Source organism: Heloderma suspectum, chromosome 10, assembly GCF_057233095.1.
Source record: "Heloderma suspectum isolate Gila_16-S chromosome 10, 16-S_ref, whole genome shotgun sequence".
Taxonomy (NCBI): domain Eukaryota; kingdom Metazoa; phylum Chordata; class Lepidosauria; order Squamata; family Helodermatidae; genus Heloderma; species Heloderma suspectum.
In genome coordinates, this window is record NC_139467.1 from 18,883,844 (window position 1) to 18,908,524 (window position 24,681).

Below are 24,681 nucleotides of genomic sequence, written 5' to 3' on the forward strand. Positions count from 1 at the left end.
CCTTGGGGTAAGCCACTGAGAAGACTCTCTCTCCCTTGCCGCAAAGTCAGAGGAAGAAGGGGGGCAGGGGACCAGCTCCCATAGCCCACTGTCCCGGTCACTAGAAGGGCTTCCGACTTCTCTCCTGCTGCGGAGGAGTGGGGGGACGGGCAGAGCCATCAAACATGTTACAGGAACCAATGATCAGGGAGGGGAGGGGGCAAGGGTCCAGCCACTGCCACCTGTCCTGATTTTTCCACGCAGCTCTGCCGAGCCATGAAAAGGTATAGAGCGGAGGGAAGCTCTATGAGAGATGTCTGTGTACAGGGCCAGTCTAAATCTCAGAAAGGATCTGGAATTAAAAAGACTGGTTTGTAGTGGGATAAAATGCCAGGTGTGAGGACAGCCTAAGTGTTTACATCCTCTGACAGGAAGGTAGGCAATTATTAGACAATGTGAGGTGACTAAGGATGTAGTTCCAGAGGTAAAGGATCTGCTCCCAGGCCAAAAAGTGGGGACTGTTTATCCAAACCCACCCAAAACAAACTGGAGAAAATTGTCACCAAGAGACCAAGAGCCACTTTTAGGTCTGATTAGCCAATGCTGTTTCTGCTGTTGGCTTGGGTGTAACAAAATTATGGCACTAGGAATAATTGTTCATATACATTCTCACAGGTGGTGCCAGATTGGCTGACATTAGTGTCAACCCCAAGAGAGCTTAAGTGTTTACATCTTCTGACTGGAAGGTATGAAATAGCTACTCAGACCTAGTCTGACAGTGAAAGTCACCTCCCAGGCACAGAAGTGCAAGGATGGGCCAATGGATGGATATATAATGGGTGTTCCATAGCCTGCATCATCCCCAAGCAGTGGGGTTGACTGAAAAGATGAATGGGCTGTTAAAGCAAAAACCAAAACAGCCACCCTAGATGATATTCTGAAAAAGGCTGGGGATAGTTTTAGAATAGGCTGAACTGGAATTCAACAGCTGTCACCTGTGTAAGAGTCAAACAGCCATATAATGCATGATGGGGTTAGTGGCACCTAAAATGCATGGTGGGGTTGTGGTACCCAGAGATGAAATATTTGAAAGTTTGGAAGACCCAACCTTGCGGTTTAGAATGACGGTGCCAGAGCAACCTCATGGCACCCCAAAGAGGTGAGTATGTCTACAGGGGAAGGGCAAGTGAGCATACCGTTGAAATTGGAATTGCAGTCCTACTGGGGACTTCTGGCTGGATTGCCCCATGATCTGGTTTGGTTCTTAAAAGCATTCAGGAGTTTATAGGAGTGGTAAGTTCAGAACATCAACATGAAGTATAAGTATTAGTTAAAGCGAAGTCACTTTTTAAATGTGGCCAGTGCATTGAACAACTGATGCATGAGAAATTCAGTGTGCCCTGTCATTTAGGGCAAGGCCAGATCAGACAATGTGGAGAGAGAGAGAAGATTGAGATCCACAGACAAAGGTTCTGATCCCAGACCAGTAAGTGTGGATTGTTTATTCAAACCAGCCCAAAACAAACCGGAGAAAACTGTCAGCAAGAAGCCAGGAACCACCTATTAGGTTTGATGAACCGATGCTATTTCTCCTGTTGGCCTGGATGTGGGAAAATTAAGGCACTGGGAATAATTGATTGTATGCGTTCTCACAGGTGGTGCCAGATTGGCAGAGATACATGTCAACCCCACTCCTAGTGGATATAAAAAAGGAGTCAAGATGAACATTTTGTTCTGTGTTGTCTTAACTGGTGAACTTCTTCCCCACTTCAAAAGTACGTAGGGACACTTGGCCAGGCAGATCTGCTGTTATGGAACCCTCTTCACTGCTGGGTATCCTTCTGCTGCTGCAGCCATCTTTTGGTAAGAACCGGCATTTTGCTGGGATGTGACTGCAAACCTGGGGCGGCGGGTCTATATGCGTCATTTTTTATTCCACCTACAACTGCATTTCTGAGAACTTTCTAGCAGCTGTGTGTGACCCATGGAAATGGAAGTGACCCATGTTATTGTCTGCAGAGGTTTGCATCTGACTATTACATTCTGACTTCCCTTTACTGGCACATTATTCGGGCACAGATGTGCTGTTGTCCGTGTGACATGTGATAGACAGATGTGTAAATAGTAGTGCTGAGACACATTTCATATGCTCAAGTGAGACTTCTCATGTAGTCAGAGGTTTTTGCTTCATGGAGCAAAGCCCAAATGGCACCCCACCCCCACCCTGCTAGGGCCAACACTTTAAAGGGGTTTGCTACACCATTCAGACAACCATTCCTCCTCCTTTCACCCCCTTATGGTGCCACCTGAAGCAACGGGCACCTCTCTTCAGCCTGCCCTTCAGCCCTACTGACACAGCTGACCCTGCCCTGCGGCTTCAAATGGAATTTCAAATGGGACATTTCAGCTTTTACGTCTATGAGTGTAAAAAAAAATATGCCAAAAAACTTGCTCCCCCATGCAAGACAATAACATGACTTCAATGTCAAATCAGGTTTTTTTTTCCTCCCCCACCCCCCACCCCCACCTGCTGTTTGGAATACCCTTCCAGTTCTGGAGATATCAAAAGCTTGCATGTTTTCGGTGGTCTTGGTGGGCCGAATAAGGGTATTACACTAAACATAAAAGTACAGATTTTGGATGCTTGTGTATGGCCAACAACAAATTTGGGCATGGACAGCCTTTGATTTGTGATTTGGAGAACACCAAATGGAAGAGCTATTGAACTTAAACAGGAAAAGGGGGATTTTATACCTCAGTAAGCTGGTACTTCATTCTCTGAGGGCTCCTCCACTTCGGTAATATGAATTTTGCAATTTTGCTTATGGCCATCACAGCTATTTTACTTTCTAAGTTTAAGATCATGTATTTATGACTTCCATGTTTGGTGAGCCTGTGTGTGTCAGCGTTCCAGTTGTCATGAAAAGAGTTCAGACTCTTAAGGCACAATTCTGTGCATGTTTAGACAGAAAAATGTCTTACTTGGCTGGCTGGGGTGGGCAGAGATTTGTGGGACTTTTTTTTCTGCCTATGCATGCATAGGATTGTGCCCTTAATAACTAAATGCGGGTATTACATTCATCTATGTTCTTCAACACCAAATGATCAAACAGGAAACCCACATGTGAAAGATCTCTTAGCCCAGCTTTTGGGAGTGAAAGAGATCATTAAGTTATTGGGGGAGTGATTTTGGAGGTATATTCTACTGAAGAACATTGGTGCCCATCCCAGTTGGACAGTGAGCTTCCTTGGTTTGGGTTGCAGTGTCAGCATACCCTAAGCGGATCATTGGGGGCCAGGAATGCGACGAGACTGGGCATCCTTGGCTTGCGCTGCTTCATCGCTCTGAAGGATCCAACTGCTCTGGAGTATTGCTCAACCGTGACTGGATACTCACTGCTGCTCATTGCGAAGAAAGGTAAGGGATGTTAAGGTGCCAGCTAATAGGTTTAGATTCCAGTTTCAGATCTTGGGCAATGCTTCAGGCTCAATGGTTCATGACCGTTAGTGATCATGGTGTGCATTTTGAAGGTATCCCCCCTGGAGTGCAGCTCTTTGCTTTTACATGTGGAAAAGTTACATCAAGGTATATTTCCACATAACTATTCCAAGTATGAATCTGTGGTGGGCACACAACAGGAACGCAAAGTCCTGCCAATAGGGATTTTCCCAGATAAGTTACATGGGCAAACAATTCTGATGTAACTTTTCCATATGAAGGTACTCATGAGACCACTGCCCCAAACGTATCCTTTTAAGACAAGTGTGGAGTCTTTCAGCCTGCAGACCAAATGCAATTTCAGAGAAGGTCTTGGAGCCCACATTCCAGTGGTGGGCAGGGCCATAAGCAAGGAGCTCAAAGATCAGGCCAAATGTCCATGCCAAGCAATAATGTAGTCGATTTGCCCATCTGGGCCTTGCTTTGAGAGCCCTCTGAACTCTTTGCTGTTTTTCTTATAGTGGCCCAATGAAGATAAGTTTTGGAATGCACAACAGAAACGTGCTAAGAGGGGATGAACAGGTGAAAGTCAGCGCAGTCAAGAAATGCTACCCTGCTACCGCCAGCACGATCTATGGGTGCTCATACGTCACTGAGGACATCATGTTGATCAAACTGGACAGTTCTGTTGACTACAATGAGCGCGTTGCCCCCCTTAGCCTGCCCACCTCCCCTGCCTCTTTGGGAGCAGAATGCAGTGTATTGGGGTGGGGCACAACCACCCCTGATGATGGTAAGAATTGCAGCCTGCACATGGTTCTCTGCGCACTCAGGCATTTGCCAGAATCCAGACCATGGTCTCACTGTGTCTGGTGCTACCAATGGGCAATAAATAATTAAAAACCTAAGAACATATGAAACTATTAAACAAGCTAAAACCAGTTAAAATCTAAAACAATAAAACAGTTAAAACAATGTGCTAGGGAATGCATTCAGCCCTCAAAGGCTTTGGTAAAAAGGAACGTTTTTACTTGGCGCCAAAACGAGACCAATGTCTGCACTAATCGGGCCTCCAAGGGGAGGGCATTCCACAACTGGGGTGCCACAGCAGAGAAGGCCCTCTCCCACATCCCACCATAGTGTATGTCTCGTACTGGTGGGACGCAGAGGAGGGCCCCTGCAATAGATCTCAGTTCTTGGGCAGGCATATAAAGGGAGAGGCGCTCCCTCAAATATCGAGGTCCCAAGCTGCCATTAGATATGGAAAGGGCTTTCTGTGATGTTGCCTCATCCAAGGGGTCCTCAACCTATTTGGAATTTGGGGAGTGTTGTGGATGCTCTTAAAAAATGGATTCCATGGGGAGTACCTGCCCATTTATAAAATGGCCACCATGGTGGGCAGGGGCCATCACAAAACACTAAACATGGAAAGAAAGCTCTGACCTCTAATCAGCCAATGAAGCTACCACAGCCAATATTATCATTAGCATTATTATCATTATCATCATTATTGATTTCATTTCTATACTGCCCAATAGCTGAAGCTGTCTGGGCAGTTCACAGAAATTAATGATATGTCTATCTGAGTCCCCAAAGACTAGAAGTTATTCTTAGGACCAGCAAAAGTTCTCCAAGCAGGTAGTATGCTTTCCCCCTTGGAGTGAGACCAAACTGCAAAGCCTGCAGATTGGATCTTAAAAGCTTCTCTGCTAGATGCCTCCCTCCAGCTCATGAGCTGCCAGTCTGTGTTGGCCAAGAGCTGAAAATGGACATATTTGTATCAAGTAAGGTGGCAAAACTTCATTATGATTTTTTGAAGGGTCTATGTCTCGGGATTGCATTTTCATGTGATAGCTCATTCTGGCTGGTTGCTTAAGCTTTTTATGACATCATCAAGATGACCAAAGCCATCTTTTTCTAACTTTTCTAATTTCAGCTGTAATGTGTGAACCAAGTGTCTGATTTAACATTTTAAAACTTCATTGGAAAGCTAATGAATTCCCTTAGAAATAACTAATTGTAATAATGACCTTATCTGTTACCATTTTCGTGGTACACACCATATAGCATGAAGAAAGTAACACTTTCCCTCATTTTTATACAGTTTACAGCATATGACATGTCACCTGAATCAGAGATGCACCTAAAGGGTATTAGGCTATTGTAGGGTATTCTTTTACCTTTCCAACAAGCCATAGCACATTCCATGCAATTTTACCCCATGTATGGATAACAGGTAACTTAGTATTATTGCAAAGAAAAATCTAGTAGTTTTGTGAGTTCAGCAAACTGTTCATCAACTGCACCTTTCAAAAAATCAGAATTAAGTTTTGCCACCTCGCTTGATACCAATTTCTGGTCTGGCCCATGGACACACACACACACACACACACACATACATACCATCGAGGATGCACTATCCTTTCTCTTCATAGGAGGGTCTGCCAGTTTCATTCAGTTTGTTCCTTGTTTTTAAATGTTAATTCTGGGGAGACAGTGCAAATGCCCACACCTCTTCTGGAGCACACATGTAACCATGGCCAGCTCTAGAGGATGGCAAAGTCAGTACGGTGCTGCATGAGCATTGCCAAAAAGGTGACATGCATCACCGAAAAAAGAAAAAAAAAGAGGACATGATCTGCATTAAATCTGCACATCCAAATTATATGTATGGGTGCCCGTTTAGAAGGAATTATAATTTAAACAGAAGTACAATACACCTCAGTATAGTGGGGGAGACAGTGATCAGGTGACCTGTGTGCCTTGCTCAGTCTGCTGTCCAGGTCTTAATAACAGTTGATGGGCAACTTCAGGGCCCTTTCTGGCTCTCCCTTTTTAGGGTTCTTTATCTTTAAACCAGACTTGGACTGGACAGTCCATCCAATAGGGAACACCCTGAAATGGAGGACTGACCTCTGTGAAGAAGGGCACACCCTAATGGAAACATAGCGAACATAGGAAGCTGCTGCATACCGAGTCAAACCTTGGGTCCATCTAGCCTGGTATTGCCAACACAGATTGGTAGCAGCTCTCCAGGGTTTCAGGCAGGAATTTTTCCAGCATTACCTGGAGATGCTGGGGACTGAACCTTTGGTATGCAAAGCAAGGGCTCTGCTTCTGAGCCATAGCCACTGTGCTAATTGGTCAGGCATTTGTCATTTCACCAAAACAGGCCAAGGCCCCAGTTCTTCAGCAAGGCACTCTTTGCACAGGGCACCTGAACACACAGGAGAAAGCACAGAGGGGGTTCTGGTTTGCACATCTTTCCTCTTGCAGGTTCAGTTGGCCCACTCAACATGCCATGCTTGCAGTTCCCATAAATCCTGGAAGTGGCACTGCACATTGCCAGATTTCTTCACACAGCTGCTTCCAGACACAGCAGAATTGATCACTTGCAAGCATCTTACTAGACCATCTTGCCCTTTCTTTTTGGTTTTCAGTGACTTTACCCGACGTTCCTCATTGTGTAGACATTGAGATATTCAACAGCGCCGTGTGTCAAGTTGCTCACTCGTTGTGGAGTTTTACTAACAAGTTATGTGCAGGAGTAGATTTTGGAGGCAAAGATTCTTGCAAGGTAAGGAGTTTCCCCCTGTGGGCAGGATTCTGAAGAAAGGGAGGTCGGCTCCTAGAGTCATGAAAGCAACGCGGGCCAAGATGTCGAGCTTGTGACCCCTTCATCAAGCCCAGTATTCCAGCTGAGTTACAGTGGCCCAGGCTGGGCACTTACCCATTTCCAAAAAAGATAAAATGCATCTCCCCAAATGAGGCAAAGGATGACACCAATGTGCATGTGCTAATTTATATGTAAATTAAAATATGCCTAATATAGCAAAGTAGGGACCGCGGTGGCTTAGTGGTTAAGACGCTGAACTGCAGACCAGAAGGTCGGCAGGACAGCAGTTCGAGACCTGAGTGCCGCGCGACGGAGTGAGCCCCCGTCTTCAGTCCCAGCTCCTGCCAACCTAGCAGTTTGAAAGCAAGAAACTGCAAGTAGATAAATAGGTGCCGCTTCAGCAGGAAAGGCAACAGCGTTACGTGCGCCTCGGTGTTCAGTCATGCTGGCCACGTGACCACGGAAGCGTCTTCGGACAGCGCTGGCTCTTCCGCTTAGAAATGGAGATGAGCGCCACCCCCTAGAGTTGGACACGACTGGCTGGGGACTCCTTTACCTTTTTAATATAGCAAAGTACATGCTAAAGTACTATTGTTGTTCAGTCGTTCAGTCGTGTCCGACTCTTCGTGACCCCATGGACCATAGCACGCCAGGCCTTCCTGTCCTGCGCTCTCTCCCGGAGTGTGCTCAAGTTCATATTCATTGCATCCGTGATGCTATCTAGCCATCTCATCCTCTGCCGTCCCCTTCTCCTTTTGCCTTCAGTCTTTCCCAGCATCAGGGTCTTTTCCAGAGAGTTTTCTCTTCGCATTAGGTGGCCAAAATATTGGAGCTTCAGCTTCAGTATCTGTCCTTCCAATGAGCACTCAGGGTTGATTTCCTTTAGGATGGACTGATTTGACCTCCTTGCAGTCCAGGGGACTCGTAAGAGTCTTCTCCAGCACCACAGTTCGAAAGCATCAATTCTTCGGCGCTCAGCCTTCCTTATAGTCCAGCATCAATTCCTCAGCCTTCCTTATAGTCCAGCTCTCACAGCCATACATTACTACTGGGAAAACCATAGCTTTGATTAGACGGACCTTTGTCGGCAAGGTGATGTCTCTGCTTCTTACTATGCTGTCTAGGTTTGCCATAGCTTTCCTCCCAAGGAGCAAGCGTCTTTTAATTTCATGGCTACAGTCACCGTCTGCGGTGATCTTGGAGCCCAAGAAAGTAAAATCTGTCACTGCTTCCATTTCTTCCCCTTCTATATGCCAGGAAGTGATGGGGCCAGATGCCATGATCTTAGTTTTTTTAATGTTCAGTTTCAAACCAGCTTTTGCACTCTCCTCTTTCACCCTCAACAAGAGGCTCTTGAGATCCTCTTCGCTTTCTGCCATTAGGGTGGTATCGTCTGCATATTGGAGGTTGTTGAAAATTCTCCCAGCAATCTTAATTCCGACTTCTGATTCATCCAACCCAGCATTTCTCATGATGTACTCTGCATATAAGTTAAATAAGCAGGGTGACAATATGCAGCCTTGTCGTACTCCTTTCCCAATTTCCCAATCGGTTGTTCCATGTCTGGTTCTTACTGTTGCTTCTTGACCCTCGTACAGGTTTCTCAGGAGACAGGTAAGGTGGTCTGGTACTCCCATCACTTTAAGAATTTGCCACAGTTTGTTGTGATCCACACAATCAAAGGCTTTAGCGTAGTCAATGAAGCAGAAATAGACATTTTTCTGGAATTCTCTTGCTTTCTCCATGATGCAGCGAATGTTGGCGATTTGATCTCTAGTTCCTCTGCCTCTTCTAAACCCAGCTTGTACTTCTGGTAGTTCTCGGTTCGCATACTGCTGAAGCCTAGCTTGTAGGATTTTGAGCATCACCTTGCTGGCATGTGAAATGAGCGCAATTGTGCGGTAGTTTGAACACTCTTTGGCGTTGCCCTTCTTTGGAATTGGAATGTAAACTGACCTTTTCCAGTCTTGTGGCCACTGTTGAGTGTTCCAGATTTGTTGGCATATTGAATGCAGCACTTTAACAGCATCATCTTTTAGGATTTTAAATAGCTCAGCTGGAATACTGTCATCTCCGCTAGCTTTGTTGTTACTAATGCTTCCTAAGGCCCACTTGACTTCACTCTCTAGGATGTCCGGCTCAAGTTCAGTGACCGCAGTATCATGGCTATCAGGGACATTCAGATCTTTCCTGTATAGTTCTTCTGTGTATTCTTGCCACCTCTTCTTAATCTCATCTGCTTCTGTTAGGTCCCTGCCTTCTTCGTCCTTGATCATGCCCGTCTTTGCACAAAACGTTCCCTTGAGATCTCCAATTTTCTTGAAGAGATCTCTAGTCTTTCCCATTCTGTTGTTTTCCTCGATTTCTTTGCATTGTTCATTTAAGAAGGCCTTCTTGTCTCTCCTTGCTATTCTCTGGAACTCTGCATTCAGTTGGCTATATCTTCCCCTTTCTCCCTTGCTTTTCGCTTCCCTTCTTTCCTCAGCTACTTGTAAAGCCTCATCAGACAGCCACTTGGCTTTCTTGCATTTCTTTTTCTTTGGGATGGATTTCGTTGCTGCCTCCTGAACAATGTTACGGACCTCCGTCCATAGTTCCTCAGGCACTCTGTCTATCAGGTCTAATCCCTGAAATCTATTCCTCACCTCCACTGTATATTCATCAGGGATATGATTTAGGTCATACCTGAACGGTTTAGTGGTTTTCCCGACGTTCTTCAATTTAAGCCGAAATTTTGCAAGAAGCAGCTCATGATCTGAGCCACAGTCAGCTCCAGGTCTTGTTTTTACTGACTGTATGGAGCTTCTCCATCTTTGGCTGCAAAGGACATAATCAATCTGATTTCGATATTGACCATCTGGTGACGTCCATGTGTAGAGTCGCCTCTTGTGCTGTTGGAAAAGAGTGTTTGCTATGATCAGCATGTTCTCTTGGCAAAACTCTATTAGCTTTTGTCCTGCTTCATTTTGTACACCAAGGCCATGCCTGCCTGTTATCCCGGTGATTTCTTGACTTCCTACTTTAGCATTCCAATCCCCTATGATGAAAAGGACATCTTTTTTTGGTGTTAGTTCTAGAAGGTGTTGTAGGTCTTCATAGAACCGATCAACCTCAGCTTCTTCGGCCTCAGTGGTTGGGGCATAGACTTGAATTACTGTGATGTTGAATGGTTTGCCTTGGATTCGTACTGAGATCATTCTATCATTTTTAAGATTGTACCCCAGTACTGCTTTTCCCACCCTTTTGTTGACTATGAGTGCTACTCCATTTCTTCTAAGGGATTCTTGCCCACAATAGTAGATATGATGGTCACCTGAATTAAATTCGCCCATGCCTGTCCATTTGAGTTCGCTGATTCCCAAGATGTCGATGTTCAATCTTGCCATCTCATGTTTGACCACCTCCAGCTTACCTTGATTCATTGATCTGACATTCCATGTTCCTAAACAATATTGTTCTTTACAGCATCGGATTTTCTTTTCACCACCAGACACATCCACAGCTGAGTGTCCTTTCGGCTTTGGCCCAGCCGCTTCACTCTTTCTGGCGCTACTTGGAAATACCCTCTGCTCTTCCCCAGTAGTATATTGGACGCCTTCCGACCTGAGGGGCTCATCTTCCGGCGTCATATCTTTTAGCCTTGTGATACGTTCCATGGGGTTTTCTTGGCCAGAATACTGGAGTGGGTTGCCATTTCCTTCTCCAGTGGACCACATTTTGTCAGAACTCTCTGCCATGACCTGTCCGTCTTGGGTGGCCCTGCACGGCATAGCTTATGGCTTCACTGAGTTACGCAAGCCCCTTCGCCACAACAAGGCAGTGATCCATGAAGGGGCTAAAGTACTATATGATATGGTAAATTAGTATAGTATGCTAAATTACCATAGGATAGTAATATATACTATATTTATGCATAATATACATAAAGCATAGGAACAGATATTATACATATGTTCAGTATAGAAGCAAATGTGGAAACATTCGTTATAATTTAAATAGAAATACACCTCACCACAGTGGGTAAAATTGATGAGGTGAGCTGTGTGCCTCTTCAGTCTGCTGTCTTGGTGCTATGTGTTGATGCTCTCCTTTCCTATGGTTCTTCATCTTTAAACAGGACTTGGACTGCAGAGCCCTTCCAACAGAAGTAGGGATGGACGAAAGGGACTAACCTCGTCCCGCAGCTTGCTTCGTGGTGGGGGGGAGGCACTTCGGTTCTCCCCCCGAAGTTCAGGCGAAGGGGGGGAGGTGCCTCGCCTCACCTGGCCGAAATTCAGGCTGGGGAGGAGGCGCCCCATCCCTCGCCACCGAAATTCAGGCCAGGTAGGAGCGCCCCGTCTACCCAGCCACGAAAAAAAAAGTAAAAAAACAAACACACACACACACCCGTGATAGGCTACGTAATGATTTACGTAGCCTATCACGGCTAGATTTCCAAAGTCAGCCATGATAGGCTATGTAAATCGTCACGTAGCCTATCACGGGTGACTTTGAAAAAAAAATAGCGTTCCCTGATTTTCACCGTAGTCTATGTAAATGTTTATGTAAATGTTTACGTAGACTAGACGTGCCAAAATAAGGAATGCAAATGGTGGCGCCCCATGGGCGCCGCCATTTGCGTACGCGCTTTTTTCCCCCAAAGTCACCCGTGATAGGCTACGTGACGATTTACGTAGCCTATCACAGCTGACTTTGGAAATCTAGCCGTGATAGGCTACATAAATCGTTATGTAGCCTATCAGGGTGTGTGTTGTTTTTTTTTACTTTTTTTTTTTTTTTGCAATGGCGGCGGCGGCAGCCAGTCGGGAGACCGGCCGCCGCCCCCACCGAACCGCCGCCGGGACCCACCGCCGAGAGGGACATTCGCCCAAGGTAAGTCCCCTCCCGGGGGGGCGGGGGGCTGGCGGAGAATTTCCCCAACACTTTTGGGGGGCCGAATGAGTCGGCATTCGGCCTCCCGAAGATTCGGGGAGAAATTCTCCACCAACCCTAAACAGAAGACACTTTCAAAAAGGGACTGTCCTCTGACAGCTCTTCAAACAGAGGACTGTCTTTTGTTAAGGAGGACAGCTGGCCCCACGATGGTGGCACCATAATTCTCCTGTTAAAAGGCACAATCCCAAAGAGAGAAACAGACAATCTGACGAGTACTTAGCATGGCGAGAAAGGTGTTGTATGCAGATAGAGACTGTCTGAAGCAATAGCTGTTAAAGCAACCTGTACAGGATCTAAAAAATTGCTGGACTAATTAATTTGGCTTTTTCAGAAAAAGGAGGGGAGCAGGGCAACTACTAAATGATTTTTTTAGAAGCCAAGCCATCTTCCTGAAGCTTTGGGATGATAATTTCCAATACTATACACACATTTGCATCTTGTACTGAGTACAAACATATACTCTATACACCTCTCAGCATACACACTTTCCTTCACACCACAATGGAAGCCAGACTATGCAGAAGAAAAAACCTTATATACTAATTTCAAACGTATTATCTGAGTGCTGATTCCTATGTAGCCAAAACTGTACCATCCACGCATAAGGAAGAAGTATCAGAAGTCTCAGGGGAACTCAAGGCTTGAATTTTAAAAAAAGAAACCCTAAGGTGGTGCAGGGGTACTCAAAACCCTGGGTTGTTTGTTTTCCTCCTCCTCAGCTCACTCCCTCCCTGTATCCCGAATGCCTTTCTGGCACTGTAGAGCAGCTGGATTTTTTGCCCACCCTTGCCCACCACCTCTGTAGCTTGGAAAAACAAAGCATGAATAGCCCACGGTTCTGGGCTCACACCTAATCATAATCCGTGGTTTAAACAACCTAGAATTCACAGCCGAACAGCAAACCATGGCATCTCTTCCTGGATTGTTTATGTTTAACAAGCCATGGTTTGTTAGCATTGCATGTCACGACAACCCAGAATTTAACACCCCATGATTTAAATAAACTATGAGTTACCTTTATGTGCAAGCCACTATCATAGTTTAAGCCACAACTCGATACTTCACAGTGTGTTTTATTCTCTCAATAGGGTGATTCTGGTGGACCCCTTGTCTGTGATGGACAACTCCAGGGGATTGTTTCTACGGGGGGCTACCCCTGTGCTCAGCAAATGCAGCCTGGCATATATATGGACGTCTACAAGTTTAACAGCTGGATCCAGAGCATTATTCAATAAAGTACAGATGGCCCTGGTCTCTACAAAAATGGATGCCCCATAGAAATCTCTTGAGTCACATCAGTGGTGGGGAAGGGCTGTGCCAATGTCTCTTTTTGTTCCTGCCTTAGGCCATAAACCTAATTGTTCCTGGAAGTAAGAATCATTGAATACAGTGGCACTTGCTTTGGAGTACCTGTGCACAGGACAGGAGTGCCTGACTCCTGGAGCTTTCCTGCATAGACATTTATTGTGCACTCATCATTCCTTACTCATCGTGGTTTAGAGATTCCAAAACCAAAAGTAGATACCAGGGATTAACAGCCGTGTGTAGAAAAGCTCCAAATTATTGCATCCTTACATCCCGATAGGATCCATTCAAGGGAGTCCTATTCCTAAGTGAATGAGTATAGGTTTATGGTCTTCCTGTTATATAACAAGAATCTCAGGATGGCCATTTCCCCCCTAAGGACTAGAATCTTGGATCTTCTGATTCCACAAGGGTTTTTATGTGAATTCCCAGCTCTGAAAGTGAACAACTAGAAAAGAATAAAAATAAAAAATAAAAGAGACTCCTGTTTTCTTATCCTGTAGGTTTGACAGTACTGGCAAGTGAATGTAATATAGGGCCTTTCCCCTCTACTGGTACCAATCTGTATGGAGCTTGATCTTCTCTTTAAGAATAGAAGCTTGATGAAGGAAGAATGGCTGGTTAGTCTTCTTCCAGACACCAGAGCAGAGGGCCAGCCCCTTCTCTCAGGAAGTTGTGTCATGAATGGGAGGGCTTAGCTCAGGGGCGTTGACCCTTAAGTCAGTGGGCCAAGTCTAGCCTACCTGGGTTGCTCAGATGGCCTCACTCCCTTCATCTGCCCCTTCCCCCCTTCCCCTGGCCTCTGATCATTTGGTGTTTCCCAGCTTTTGAAAATGTCCCCCCACACACATTTCAAAAGGTTGATGTGCCTCTCCTAAGGACTGTATCATGTTGGACTGCAGGCAAGGGCTGGGGGGGGAAGGCAGAGTTTTGAATGCGCCCAGAGGCGGTAGGTAGAAGGGCAGTGGGGAAACTCTATGCAACTAGAAAACCAGGACAGCAGATAGCAGGCTATGCTGCTGCCTTTCTGCATTATGTGCTAAAGGGTTTTTGGAGCGTTTTTGTGGTGAGGAAGTTTTACACAGAGGCAAAAATGGCATCCCCCATCTGTGCTCTGAGCTGGCACAGATCACTCTTCTTCTGTCACCTTATTCTGCTGCCTATGTCGAGACCAGGCTTCCGTTTCTTCATTCTGCAGCATTATTGGAGTTGCTGCACTTTTGCCAAAGCAGAAAGGATGACACTGCTCTTTGCCATAACAGAAGGAAATTCCATCTACAAGGGACAAGCCAAGCGTTGTAGGCTTCTCTACACCAGGCTTTTATCCTGCACCTTTACCAAGGCTTCTGCTTCCAGACTCTGCGGGATTAAGGTCAGCTCCATTACACGTGCTTCTGGCAGGTGGTGGTGGTGGTGGTCCTTTGTCTGCAAGTTCTATATGTTTCATTATACAGCCACTAGATGGCGCTGCAACATAGTGGGATTCTGGAAACTCATCAGCCAGTGGAGCTCTTCAAACGATGATTTAAATATATTACTGCATTTTCCCCCGATCTCAACAAAGGCCGGATAAAGGTTATAAAGCACAGGAGAGTTCCTGGAGGTTGACGACATCATGTAAAGGACCCTCCAACGTCTGTCAGTGAGTGGCCAATCACAAGTGCACGATGAAAGCCTCACGTACAGAAGCCCTAAATGTATATTTGGTAGTATGCAAATATTGTTATTATAGTCCTCGTCATCATGAGAATGGTTTTTATTTTGGAATTAGGGTGGCTACATGTATTGTACGTTGAAGAGGACAATCCTCTATTTGAAGGGCTGTCAGAGGACAGTCCTCTGCTTGAAAGCATCTTGTATTTCAGGGGCATTGGACCTCTTTCAGCCCAAGGGCCAAATTCCATTTTCGAGACAGTCTGAGGGGCCACATTCCAGTGATGGGCAGGGCTGAAGGCAAAAGGGGTGGGGACAAAGTTCAAAACATACCAGCTTGTTTTAGCTTAAGGCTCTTCCTGCCAGCAACAAAGCCTTAGGAGAGGGATTTCAACCTGTGGGGTGGGGGGACTGCACAAAGCCAGGAACCCATGAAGGATTAGAGGTTGGGGAAAGGGGGGTGAGGTCATTTGGGGAACCCTGGAGATCCAGATTGGGCCCCTCAGCCTGAGGTTCTGCTGCCCTGGTCTACTTGAAGGGTGGTCCAGTCCACATCTGGTTTAAAGATGAAGAACCTTAAGGGGGGAGAGCAAGAGATGCCTTGAAGTTGCTCATCAACATTTAGTACCTGGACAGCAGACTGAGCAACAAACACAGGACAACTTGTCACAGTCTCTCCCACTATGGTGAGATGTGTTATATTTCTCTTTAAATGATAATGATTTCTAAATTTGCATCTATATGATGTGGATTTGCATCTACCTAATAAATCAGGAAATGAAAATTTTAGGCAAATAGAGTCGTCTTTTGTGGCCACCCTGTTTGGAATGCAGGTGCCCATTCGAAAAAGAACCACTATGTCATCTCTTCAGACACTCCCTCATATAGCTGTTTTCTAGAGGTCTGAAGTGAAGTCAGCCATGTAGCCAAATAAACTCTCTTTGCGTCTGGAGCCCAAGCGTGACTTTGCCTGCTCTCTTTTCTGGATTTTGCATCCAATTGGAACAAAAAGCGGGGATACACTTTTCTGTGAAAAAGAGGGGATGCGGACTTGTGGAGGTGCGGATTACAAGGAGAAACCCCTTTTGGGGTTGGCTCCACCCTTTAATCCTGGGCATCCCTTTGCAAAGTTAGTAATGTCAAGTGCTTTTCCCTTTTCTTAAAAAAAAAAAAAATCTTCATGGGGCTATAGCAGTATTCTGATGGAGCGACTGACAGCTGCTGGGAAACTGTATTCCTGTTCCATTCCCCCCACACTGTCCTGCTCGTACCTGATGTTTTCACTATGTTCCCCATTCTGTCAATGCCTTTGTCTGGTCAGCTGCTCCCGCCCCCCTTTTTAAATTTCTTCATGGTGCTATAGCCTTATTCCATGATAGTGAAGACCGGCACAAGAAAAAAAAAGTCAACTTGCTCAAATGGCTTGAACACGATTTAGGAACAAATGTGGGAATCAATCACAGAGCCACCAAAGTGCCTTTTGGGCACCATTAGGGGAGCTGCCAGTGGCGAGGGAGGCTTGAGGCAGCTTGGCCAGAATCATGAAGAGTGATCAGGAAAAGCAGCAGATGTTTTTTCCACTCTTGCCGAGCAACCCACTTACCGCTTCTTTCAGCCGACAATGGCATCCTGGACTCAGACAACGCGCCAACCCTTCATGGGTAAACCAGCCCCTAGAATGAGCCATTGGTTGTTGCCATGGCTGATTTCCAAAAATTAACTCACCCCGTGGGAAGCTGTCAACGTTCAGATGACACGTTAACTCATCATGGACTGTTCCAGAGAACAGCTCACGATGGGTTAGTGTGTCATGCGAACCCAGTTATTGGCTGGGGACAGACAACACAATAACCCACATTTCAACAACAACACATACTCACCTGTTGAGTGTGGGTTACCATGTTGTCTGAACCCAGTCACTGATAGCCTCATGCATTTGTCTAATCTGCTTTTAAAGCCATCCACGTTGGTGGTCATCACACTATCTTGTGGAAGCCTTAGGCCCTGTTTGCCCATAATGCTATGCCCCTGTGGGTTAATTTCTCTGTGGGGCTTAGTGCAGTGTGTCAGCCACTATTTTGAATGTGTGAGTGGCACCGGCAGCGCACTTGTAGCTTGCTGTGTTGTGTGAACCTGGAGTCATGGGTTGTTGGAGGGTTAGCCTGTTTTAGGGTTATCTGAGGGTTGCCTACCTGCTCAAACAACCCATGATGCTGGGTTCACACAACATGGCAAACTACGGCAAGCAGGGGCACCCGGCACAACATGACAGCCCCTGCAGCTAATTTGGCGGGCTGTTGTGTCGTGCAAATCAGGTCACAGAGTAACTATGCACTGTATGAAGAAGTATTTCCTTTTGCCTGTCCTTAATCTCCCACCATTCAGTGTCATTGGATGAGAATGAAGTTAAAAGAGTACTAAAGGAGGATAAGAAGACTGCAGGGAAGCTGAATTATCTGTCTTAACTGCAGAAGATAGCAGCCTGAACTGATGTTTTCAGAAAGGGAATCTGAGCAATTGATGCAAAGAGTGGTGACAAAAGATGAAGTTCTCAAACTTATTGACAAATTGAATGTTATAAATCACTGGCCTAAGATGGTATCCATGCTAGAGTTCTTAAAGAATTCATATATGAAATTGCTGATCTCATAGCAAAAATATGTAACAACTCCCTACGATCAGCCTTTCTACCAGCGGACTGGAAAATGGCCACTGTAACACCAATTGTTAAAAAGGGATCCCGGGGGGATCCGGGAAATGAGGTTAATGTGTTCTGGGTAAATTCGTCAAAAGCATTGTTAAAGATAAAATTAGTAAGCCTATAGAAGGACAAGCCCTGCTGAAAAAGAATTAACATGGCAACACAGGAGACAAAGGAGACAGAGGCTAAGAGGTAAGTGGGCTGCAGGAAGCCCAGGGGGCTGCCCCTTATCCTTCTAAGTGGCTGTGAGCTCACCAGGTGCTTCTGAGAGCTCCAACTGAATTGGCTGTGTGTGGCCTGAGTACTCCCAACAGCTGAGTAGGCGGGAAGCTTCAGTCTGTTTCCTGCCTCCCAGCTGAGCAGAGCAGAGCAGAGCAGAGCAGAGCAAGCTCCCAGAGAGCGAGTGGGCAGGGGGAGCAAACAGGAGTTGGCCAGGGGAGTTCGCCAGGGAAGGTCAAGGGGGAGGGCCCTAACATTTTTTTTCTTTTTTAACTAACCTTTTTTCATTTATTTGTCTTGTACCCCACACTTCCACACTAGTGGGACTCTGCTTTTAACCTCTACTGAGTAGAGGAGCAGGCATAGGCTAGTTTAGAACAATCACAAAGCTAGACACTAAAAGGGAAAAGAGGCTATGGAAGGACAAGACTCTCCAATGGTGGTGACCTGCAAGGTGTGTGCAATGTTTGTTTTCTTGCCTGAGAACAACATGGCCTACACCTGCAACAAGTGCAAGTTGATCACGCTGCTGGAAGAAAAAGTAAGTGGACTGGAGCAGCGACTGTCGACCCTCCGGGGAATAAGAGAACACGAAGAGTTCTTGGACAGAATGGGGGAACTACAGCAGCAAAGGGAAGACCAGAAGCTTGAAGAGCAACAGCAAGCTGAGGCAGAAGTGGGAAATGCTGAGGTGAAGAAAAATGGAGTAGAGGTACTCCTTGGAAAAGGGTGACAGCTAGGAGAAGAAGAACTAGACGCCACTCTGCACCAGTGGAAGCAGTGGAGCTGTGGAACCGATTCCAGGTACTTGCGGATGAGACTGGAGGACAGCCTGCAGAGGAAGAATCACAGGCGAACCTACATGAGAGTGAGGAAGAGGCTGAAGGTCAGTCAAACAGAGGCGATGAAACCCAGGCCTACACCAAGAAGAAGAGAGAGTGGTAGTAGTGGGAGACTCCTTGCTGCGTGGGATCGATATCCAAGTATGTCGCGAAGACCCATGGACTCGCCAGGTATGTTGTCTCCCGGGAGGACGGATTAGAGATGTGACTGAAAGGTTGCCTGCACTCATAAAGCCCACTGACAGGTATCCCTTTCTTCTCATCCATGTGGGAACAAATGATACCGCCAAGCGGAGCTATGAAGAAATCACATCAGACTTTGAAGCTTTGGGAAGGAAACTCAAGAACTTTGGGGCCCAGATAGTTTTCTCATCCATCCTTCCAGTAGTTAGAAGAGGGATAGAAAGGGAATGAAAAATAGTCCGGGTGAATGGCTAGTTATGAAGGTGGTGCCGACGAGAGAGATTTGGATTCTGGGACCATGCGCTATACTTCCTGGAAGATGGGCTGTTGGCAAGGGATGGGTTGCACCTCACAAAGGATGGGAAGAATGAGTTTGGCCACAGCATGAAGAACTTCATCAGGAGGGCTTTAAACTGAATCCTATGGGGAAGGGAGATGTAAAGTTGGGGGTAACAATGGACGAAGACTCATGCCCTGCAACGGAGAGAACAGCTCTAATAGCGCCCAATAATAGTCTTCAGACACAAGTAGGAAGGAAGCCAGACTATGAAGCACATGGTCTTCGATGTCTATATACTAAGGCCCAGAGTATGGGAAACAAACAGAACGAACTTGAACTCTTAATACAAGAGGGGAATTATGACTTGATAGGTATAACTGAGACTTGGTGGGATGACTCTCACGACTGGAATACAGCAATTGAAGTATATAACTTGTTCAAAAAGAACAGGAGGAACAGAAAGGGAGGTGGGGTTGCACTGTATATGAAAAATGCATATCTCTGCACAGAAATACAGGAGGAGGAGCTTGGTAGCCCCATCAAGAGCATCTGGATCAAAATAAATGGAGCAAAGAATAAAAGGAACCTGATGGTCGGAGTCTACTACCAGCCACCCAATCAAGGAGAAGACGAGATGAAACTTTTGAAAAGCAAATAGCCAGTGTTTCAAGGAAGCATGATGTAGTAGTAATGGGGGACTTCAATTTCCCCAATATTTGTTGGGAGACAAATTCTGCAAAACAGGGCCCCTCCAGAAAATTCCTGACTTGTGTGGCGGATAACTTCCTCCTACAGAAAGTAGAGGAAGGAACTAGAGGATCGGCTGTCCTTGACTTGATCCTAACCAATAGAGATGACTTAGTGGATAAAGTAGCAATTACAGGAACTCTGGGGGAAAGCAACCATGTTGTACTTCAGTTCTTGGTTCTAAGGGAAGCAAAAGTCGAGTGCAGTCAAACGCGTACCCTGGATTTTAGGAAAGCTGATTTTCATAAACTCAGAACAATGATCAGTAAGGTCCCATGGCAAGCGATGCTAGCGAGAAAAGGAGTCCAAGATGGGTGGGAGCTTTTAAAAAAGGAAATTCTCAAGGCACAATTACAAACAATTCCAACAAGAAGAAAAGGTGGAAGACAACAGAAGAAGCCAATGCAGTCTATGACCCCCCTGGCAAAGGCGAAGTACAAGCTGAAGGGGCAGGATTGCAGCTTGAGATCAACAGGCACATGGTCAAGGAACACCTAATTACTTTGAATGAGTTCAAATCTCCAGGGCAAGATGAACTGCATCCTAGAGTCATAAAGGAACTGGCAGAAGAACTCTCAGAATCACTGTCTATTCTCTTTGAGAAATCATGGAGGACGGGTGAAGTGCCAGATGATTGGAGGAGGGCTAATGTTATCCCTATCTTCAAAAAGGGTAAAAAGGAGGAACCTGGGAACTACAGACCAGTCAGTCTGACATCAATCCCAGGGAAAATTCTGGAGCAGATGATAAAACAATCCATCTGTAAGCACCTTGAAAACAATGCAGTGATTACTCGAAGCCAACATGGATTTGTCAAGAACAAGTCCTGCCAGACGAATCTGATCTCATTTTTTGATCAAGTCACCTCCCTTGTGGACCGTGGGAATGCTGTAGACATAATATACCATGACTTCAGCAAAGCTTTCGACAAAGTGCCCCATGATATCCTGATGAGCAAACTAGCTCAAAGTGGGCTAGATGAAAAAACTCTCAGGTGGATCCACAGTTGGCTACAGAATCAGAATGAAAGAGTGCTTATCAATGGGACCTTTTCAAACTGGGGAGAGGTAACGAGTGGGGTACTGCAGGGCTGAGTCCTGGGCCCAGTGCTCTTCCACATTTTTATTAATGACTTGGAGGAGGAGGTGCAGGGAATGTTGATCAGATTTGCAGATGACACAAAATTGGGCAGGATAGCTAATACTTTGGAAGACAGAAACAAAATTCAAAGTGAACTTGATAGACTGGAGTGCTGGGCAGAAAACAACAGAATGACATTTAATAGGGATAAATGCTAAGTTATGCACCTAGGAAAAAGAAACCAAATGCACAGTTACAAGATGGGAGATATGTGGCTCAACAACACTACAAGCGAGAAGGATCTTGGAATTGTTGTCAATCACAAGCTGAATATGAGCCAACAATGTGATGTGGCTGCAAAAAAGGCCAATGCTCTTTTGGGCTGCATTAATAGAAGCATCGCTTCCAAATCCTGGGAAGTACTAGTTCCCCTCTACTCAGCACTGGTTAGGCCTCCTCTGGAGTACTGTGTCCAGTTCTGGGCACCACACTTGAAGAAGGATGCAGACAAACTGGAGAGGGTTCAGAGGAGGGCAACAAAGCTGGAAACAAAGCCCTATGAAGAGAGACTGAAAGAACTGGGCATGTTTAGCCTTGAGAAGAGAAGACTGAGGGGAGACAGGATAGCGCTCTTCAAGTACTTGAAAGGTTGTCACAGAGAGGAAGGCCAGGATCTCTTCTCGATCATCTCAGAGTGCAGGACACAGAATAATGGGCTCAAGTGACAGGAAGCCAGATTCTGGCTGAACATCAGGAAAAACCTCCTGACTGTTAGAGCAATATGACAATTGAACCAATTACCTAGGGAGGTAGTGGGGTCTCCCACACTGGAGGCATTGAAGATGAGGCTGGACAGCCATCTGTCAGAGATGCTCTGACTTGGATGCCTGCATTGAGCAGGGGGCTGGACTCGATGGCCTTGTAGGCCCCTTCCAACCCTACTATTCTATGATTCTATGATGCTGCAAAGGTACGTCCTATCTCACTATCCTTTTAGAGTTCTTTGAGAATATCAATAAATATGCAGAGAGGGGTGATCAGGTAGACATGGTGTACTTGGACTTCCAAAAGGCTTTTGATGAAGTCCCTCACCAAAGACTCATGAGCAAACTTAGCAGTCATGGAATAAGAGGAAAGGACTTCTTATGGATCAGTAGGTTAAAGAAGAGAAAGCAGAGGGTAGGAATAAATGGTAAATTCTCTCAGTGGAGGGATATAAATACTGTCCCACAAGGACAAATGTTTTTCAGCTTTTCATAAACAATCTGGAATTAGGAGTGAGCAGTGAAGTGGCCACGTTTGCTGATGACATCAAATTATTTATGGTGTTTAAGACAAAAAGGATTATAAGCAGTGGTGTAGTGGAGGCAGGGCTTGCAGGATGCAGCCCTGGCACTTTTTCATTAGCAGGGACTCTGATGTCATCTGCCACCCCCCTCAGAATTCCCTGTTCCCTCTGAGCTTAGCTGTGATCCTCACTGTAGCTGTGAGGGTGGGGGGGATGATATTGTTCCATGTTGGAATGCAAAGTATTTGGGATGACATGGTCTGGAATGGGCAATTAAGACCTATTCGCTTTACCAAAGATGTGCTCCTGGTGGAGATGAAAACTCCTAGAACTGGTCTGTTGATATGGATTGACACAGCTGCCTGAAATTTTTGGACTGCCCTTGGAGACTGTCACAATGAGCTCCTGCATTTCCAAATTTACCACTACAGCACGCTGTCTCTTGCTCTCTCTCTCTCTCTCTCTCTCTCTCTGTGTGTGTGTGTGTGTGTGTAGTTCAATCCAGCTGGGTGTGTGGACATTTCTGTTGGAGGGGGAGGGGGGAGATATAATGAAAGAGGGAAGGCTAATGGGTAATGTGGGGGTGCTAAGGGAGTGTGCAAGGGGGCTGTTTACATGAGAAGGGATCTGTTCAGGAGGGCTGAGTTGACAGGATGAAGCTTCCATAGAGTATCATATTTTGAAAACCTAAAATGTTTGCATTTGAGTGAATGAGTGAAAAAGATGTTAACACCCCTGCATTGTTCCCAGACGTCCAATTGAAATACCACTGCCTTAGGGGCAATCTACATTACAACTTTAAACTGGTTTCAAACCTGTTTTTAGCGATTATGGCTACCAAATACAGGAATTCTGGGAATTGTAGCTCCAGGAAGAGGGGCTGCTTGGGCAGGGACAGGGGTTTCTAGCAAAGAATTCTCAGTATCCTCATGAAACTGCAGGATCCCTTTAGATAAACCGGTTTGAAACCAGTTTAAAGTTGTAATGTAGATTGCCCTTTACTCTCAGCTGCACTGTTCTTGGATCCCAGTTGCAGGCTGTATATCATAGAATAGTAGGGTTGGAAGGGGCCTACAAGGCCATCGAGTCCAACCCCCTGCTCAATGCAGGAATCCAAGTCAGAGCATCCCTGACAGATGGCTGTCCAACCTCATCTTGAACGCCTCCAGTGTGGGAGAGCCTACTACCTCCCCAGGTAATTGGTTCCATTGTCGTATTGCTCTAACAGTCAGGACATTTTTCCTGATGTTCAGCCGGAATCTGGCTTCCTGTCACTGGAGCCCATTATTCCGTGTCCTGCACTCTGGGATGATCGAGAAGAGATCCTGGCCTTCCTCTCTGTGACAACCTTTCAAGTCCTTGAAGAGCGCTATCCTATCTCCCCTCAGTCTTCTCTTCTCAAGGCTAAACATGCCCAGTTCTTTCAGTCTGTCTTCATAGGGCTTTATTTCCAGTCCCCTGATCATCTTTGTTGCCCTCCTCTGAACCCTCTCCAGTTTGTTTGCATCCTTCTTCAAGTGTGGTGCCCAGAACTGGACACAGTACTCCAGAAGAGGCCTAACCAGTGCTGAGTAGAGGGGAACTAGTACTTCCTGGGATTTGGAAGCTATGCTTCTATTAATGCAGCCCAAAAGAGCATTGGCCTTTTTTGCAGCCACATCACATTATTGGCTCATATTCAGCTTGTGATCGACAACAATTCCAAGATCCTTCTCGCTTGTAGTGTTGTTGAGCCACGTATCCCCCACCTTGTAACTGTGCATTTGGTTTCTTTTTCCTAGGTGCAGAACTTGGCATTTATCCCTATTAAATGTCATTCTGTTGTTTTCTGCCCAGCACTCCAGTCTATCAAGATCACTTTGAATTTTGTTTCTGTCTTCCAACGTATTAGCTATCCTGCCCAATTTTGTGTCATCTGCAAATTTGATCAGCATTCCCTGAACCTCCTCCTCCAAGTCATTAATAAAAATGTGGAAGAGCACTGGGCCCAGGACTGAGCCCTGCGGTACCCCACTCGTTACCTCTCCCCAGTTTGAGAAGGTCCCATTGATAAGCACTCTTTGAGTCCGATTCTGTAGCCAACTGTGGATCCACCGGATCGTTGCTTCATCTAGCCCACTTTGAGCTCGTTTGCTCATCAGGATATCATGGGGCACTTTGTTGAAAGCTTTGCTGAAGTCGAGGTATATGATGTGTACAGCATTCCCACAGTCCACACGGGAGGTGACTTGATCAAAAAATGAGATCAGATTCTTCTGGCAGGATTTGTTCTTGACAAATCCATTTTGGCTTCGAGTAATCACTGCATTGTTTTCAAGGTGCTTACAGATGGATTGCTTTATGATCTGCTCCAGAATTTTCCCTGGGATTGATGTCAGACTGACTGGTCTGTAGTTCCCAGGTTCCTCCTTTTT

General features: G+C 45.8%; 1 protein-coding gene across 2 annotated transcripts; it reads left to right on the plus strand.

Annotated features, from left to right (window-relative positions):
* Window positions 1-837: 837 nt before the first annotated feature.
* LOC146337877 (gilatoxin-like) lies at window positions 838-15,884 on the plus strand. Of its 2 annotated transcripts, none has more exons than XM_084815405.1 (6): window positions 838-1,138; window positions 1,756-1,842; window positions 3,244-3,397; window positions 3,940-4,211; window positions 6,859-6,995; window positions 13,058-15,884. In XM_084815405.1, the coding sequence occupies exons 1-6, from the start codon at window positions 1,123-1,125 to the stop codon at window positions 13,202-13,204; spliced, it is 813 nt and encodes a 270-aa protein (XP_084671531.1). In that variant the 5' UTR covers window positions 838-1,122; the 3' UTR covers window positions 13,205-15,884. The 2 variants fall into 2 exon arrangements, with proteins under 2 accessions (XP_084671531.1, XP_084671532.1); XM_084815406.1 differs by having other exon boundaries at window positions 838-978.
* The last annotated feature ends 8,797 nt before the right edge of the window (window positions 15,885-24,681 follow it).

Coding starts and splice junctions, on each gene's coding strand:
- LOC146337877 (XM_084815405.1), top strand. Junction 4,212..6,858: donor CACAACCACCCCTGATGATG/GTAAGAATTGCA, acceptor TTTGGTTTTCAG/TGACTTTACCCGACGTTCCT. Junction 6,996..13,057: donor GAGGCAAAGATTCTTGCAAG/GTAAGGAGTTTC, acceptor TTCTCTCAATAG/GGTGATTCTGGTGGACCCCT.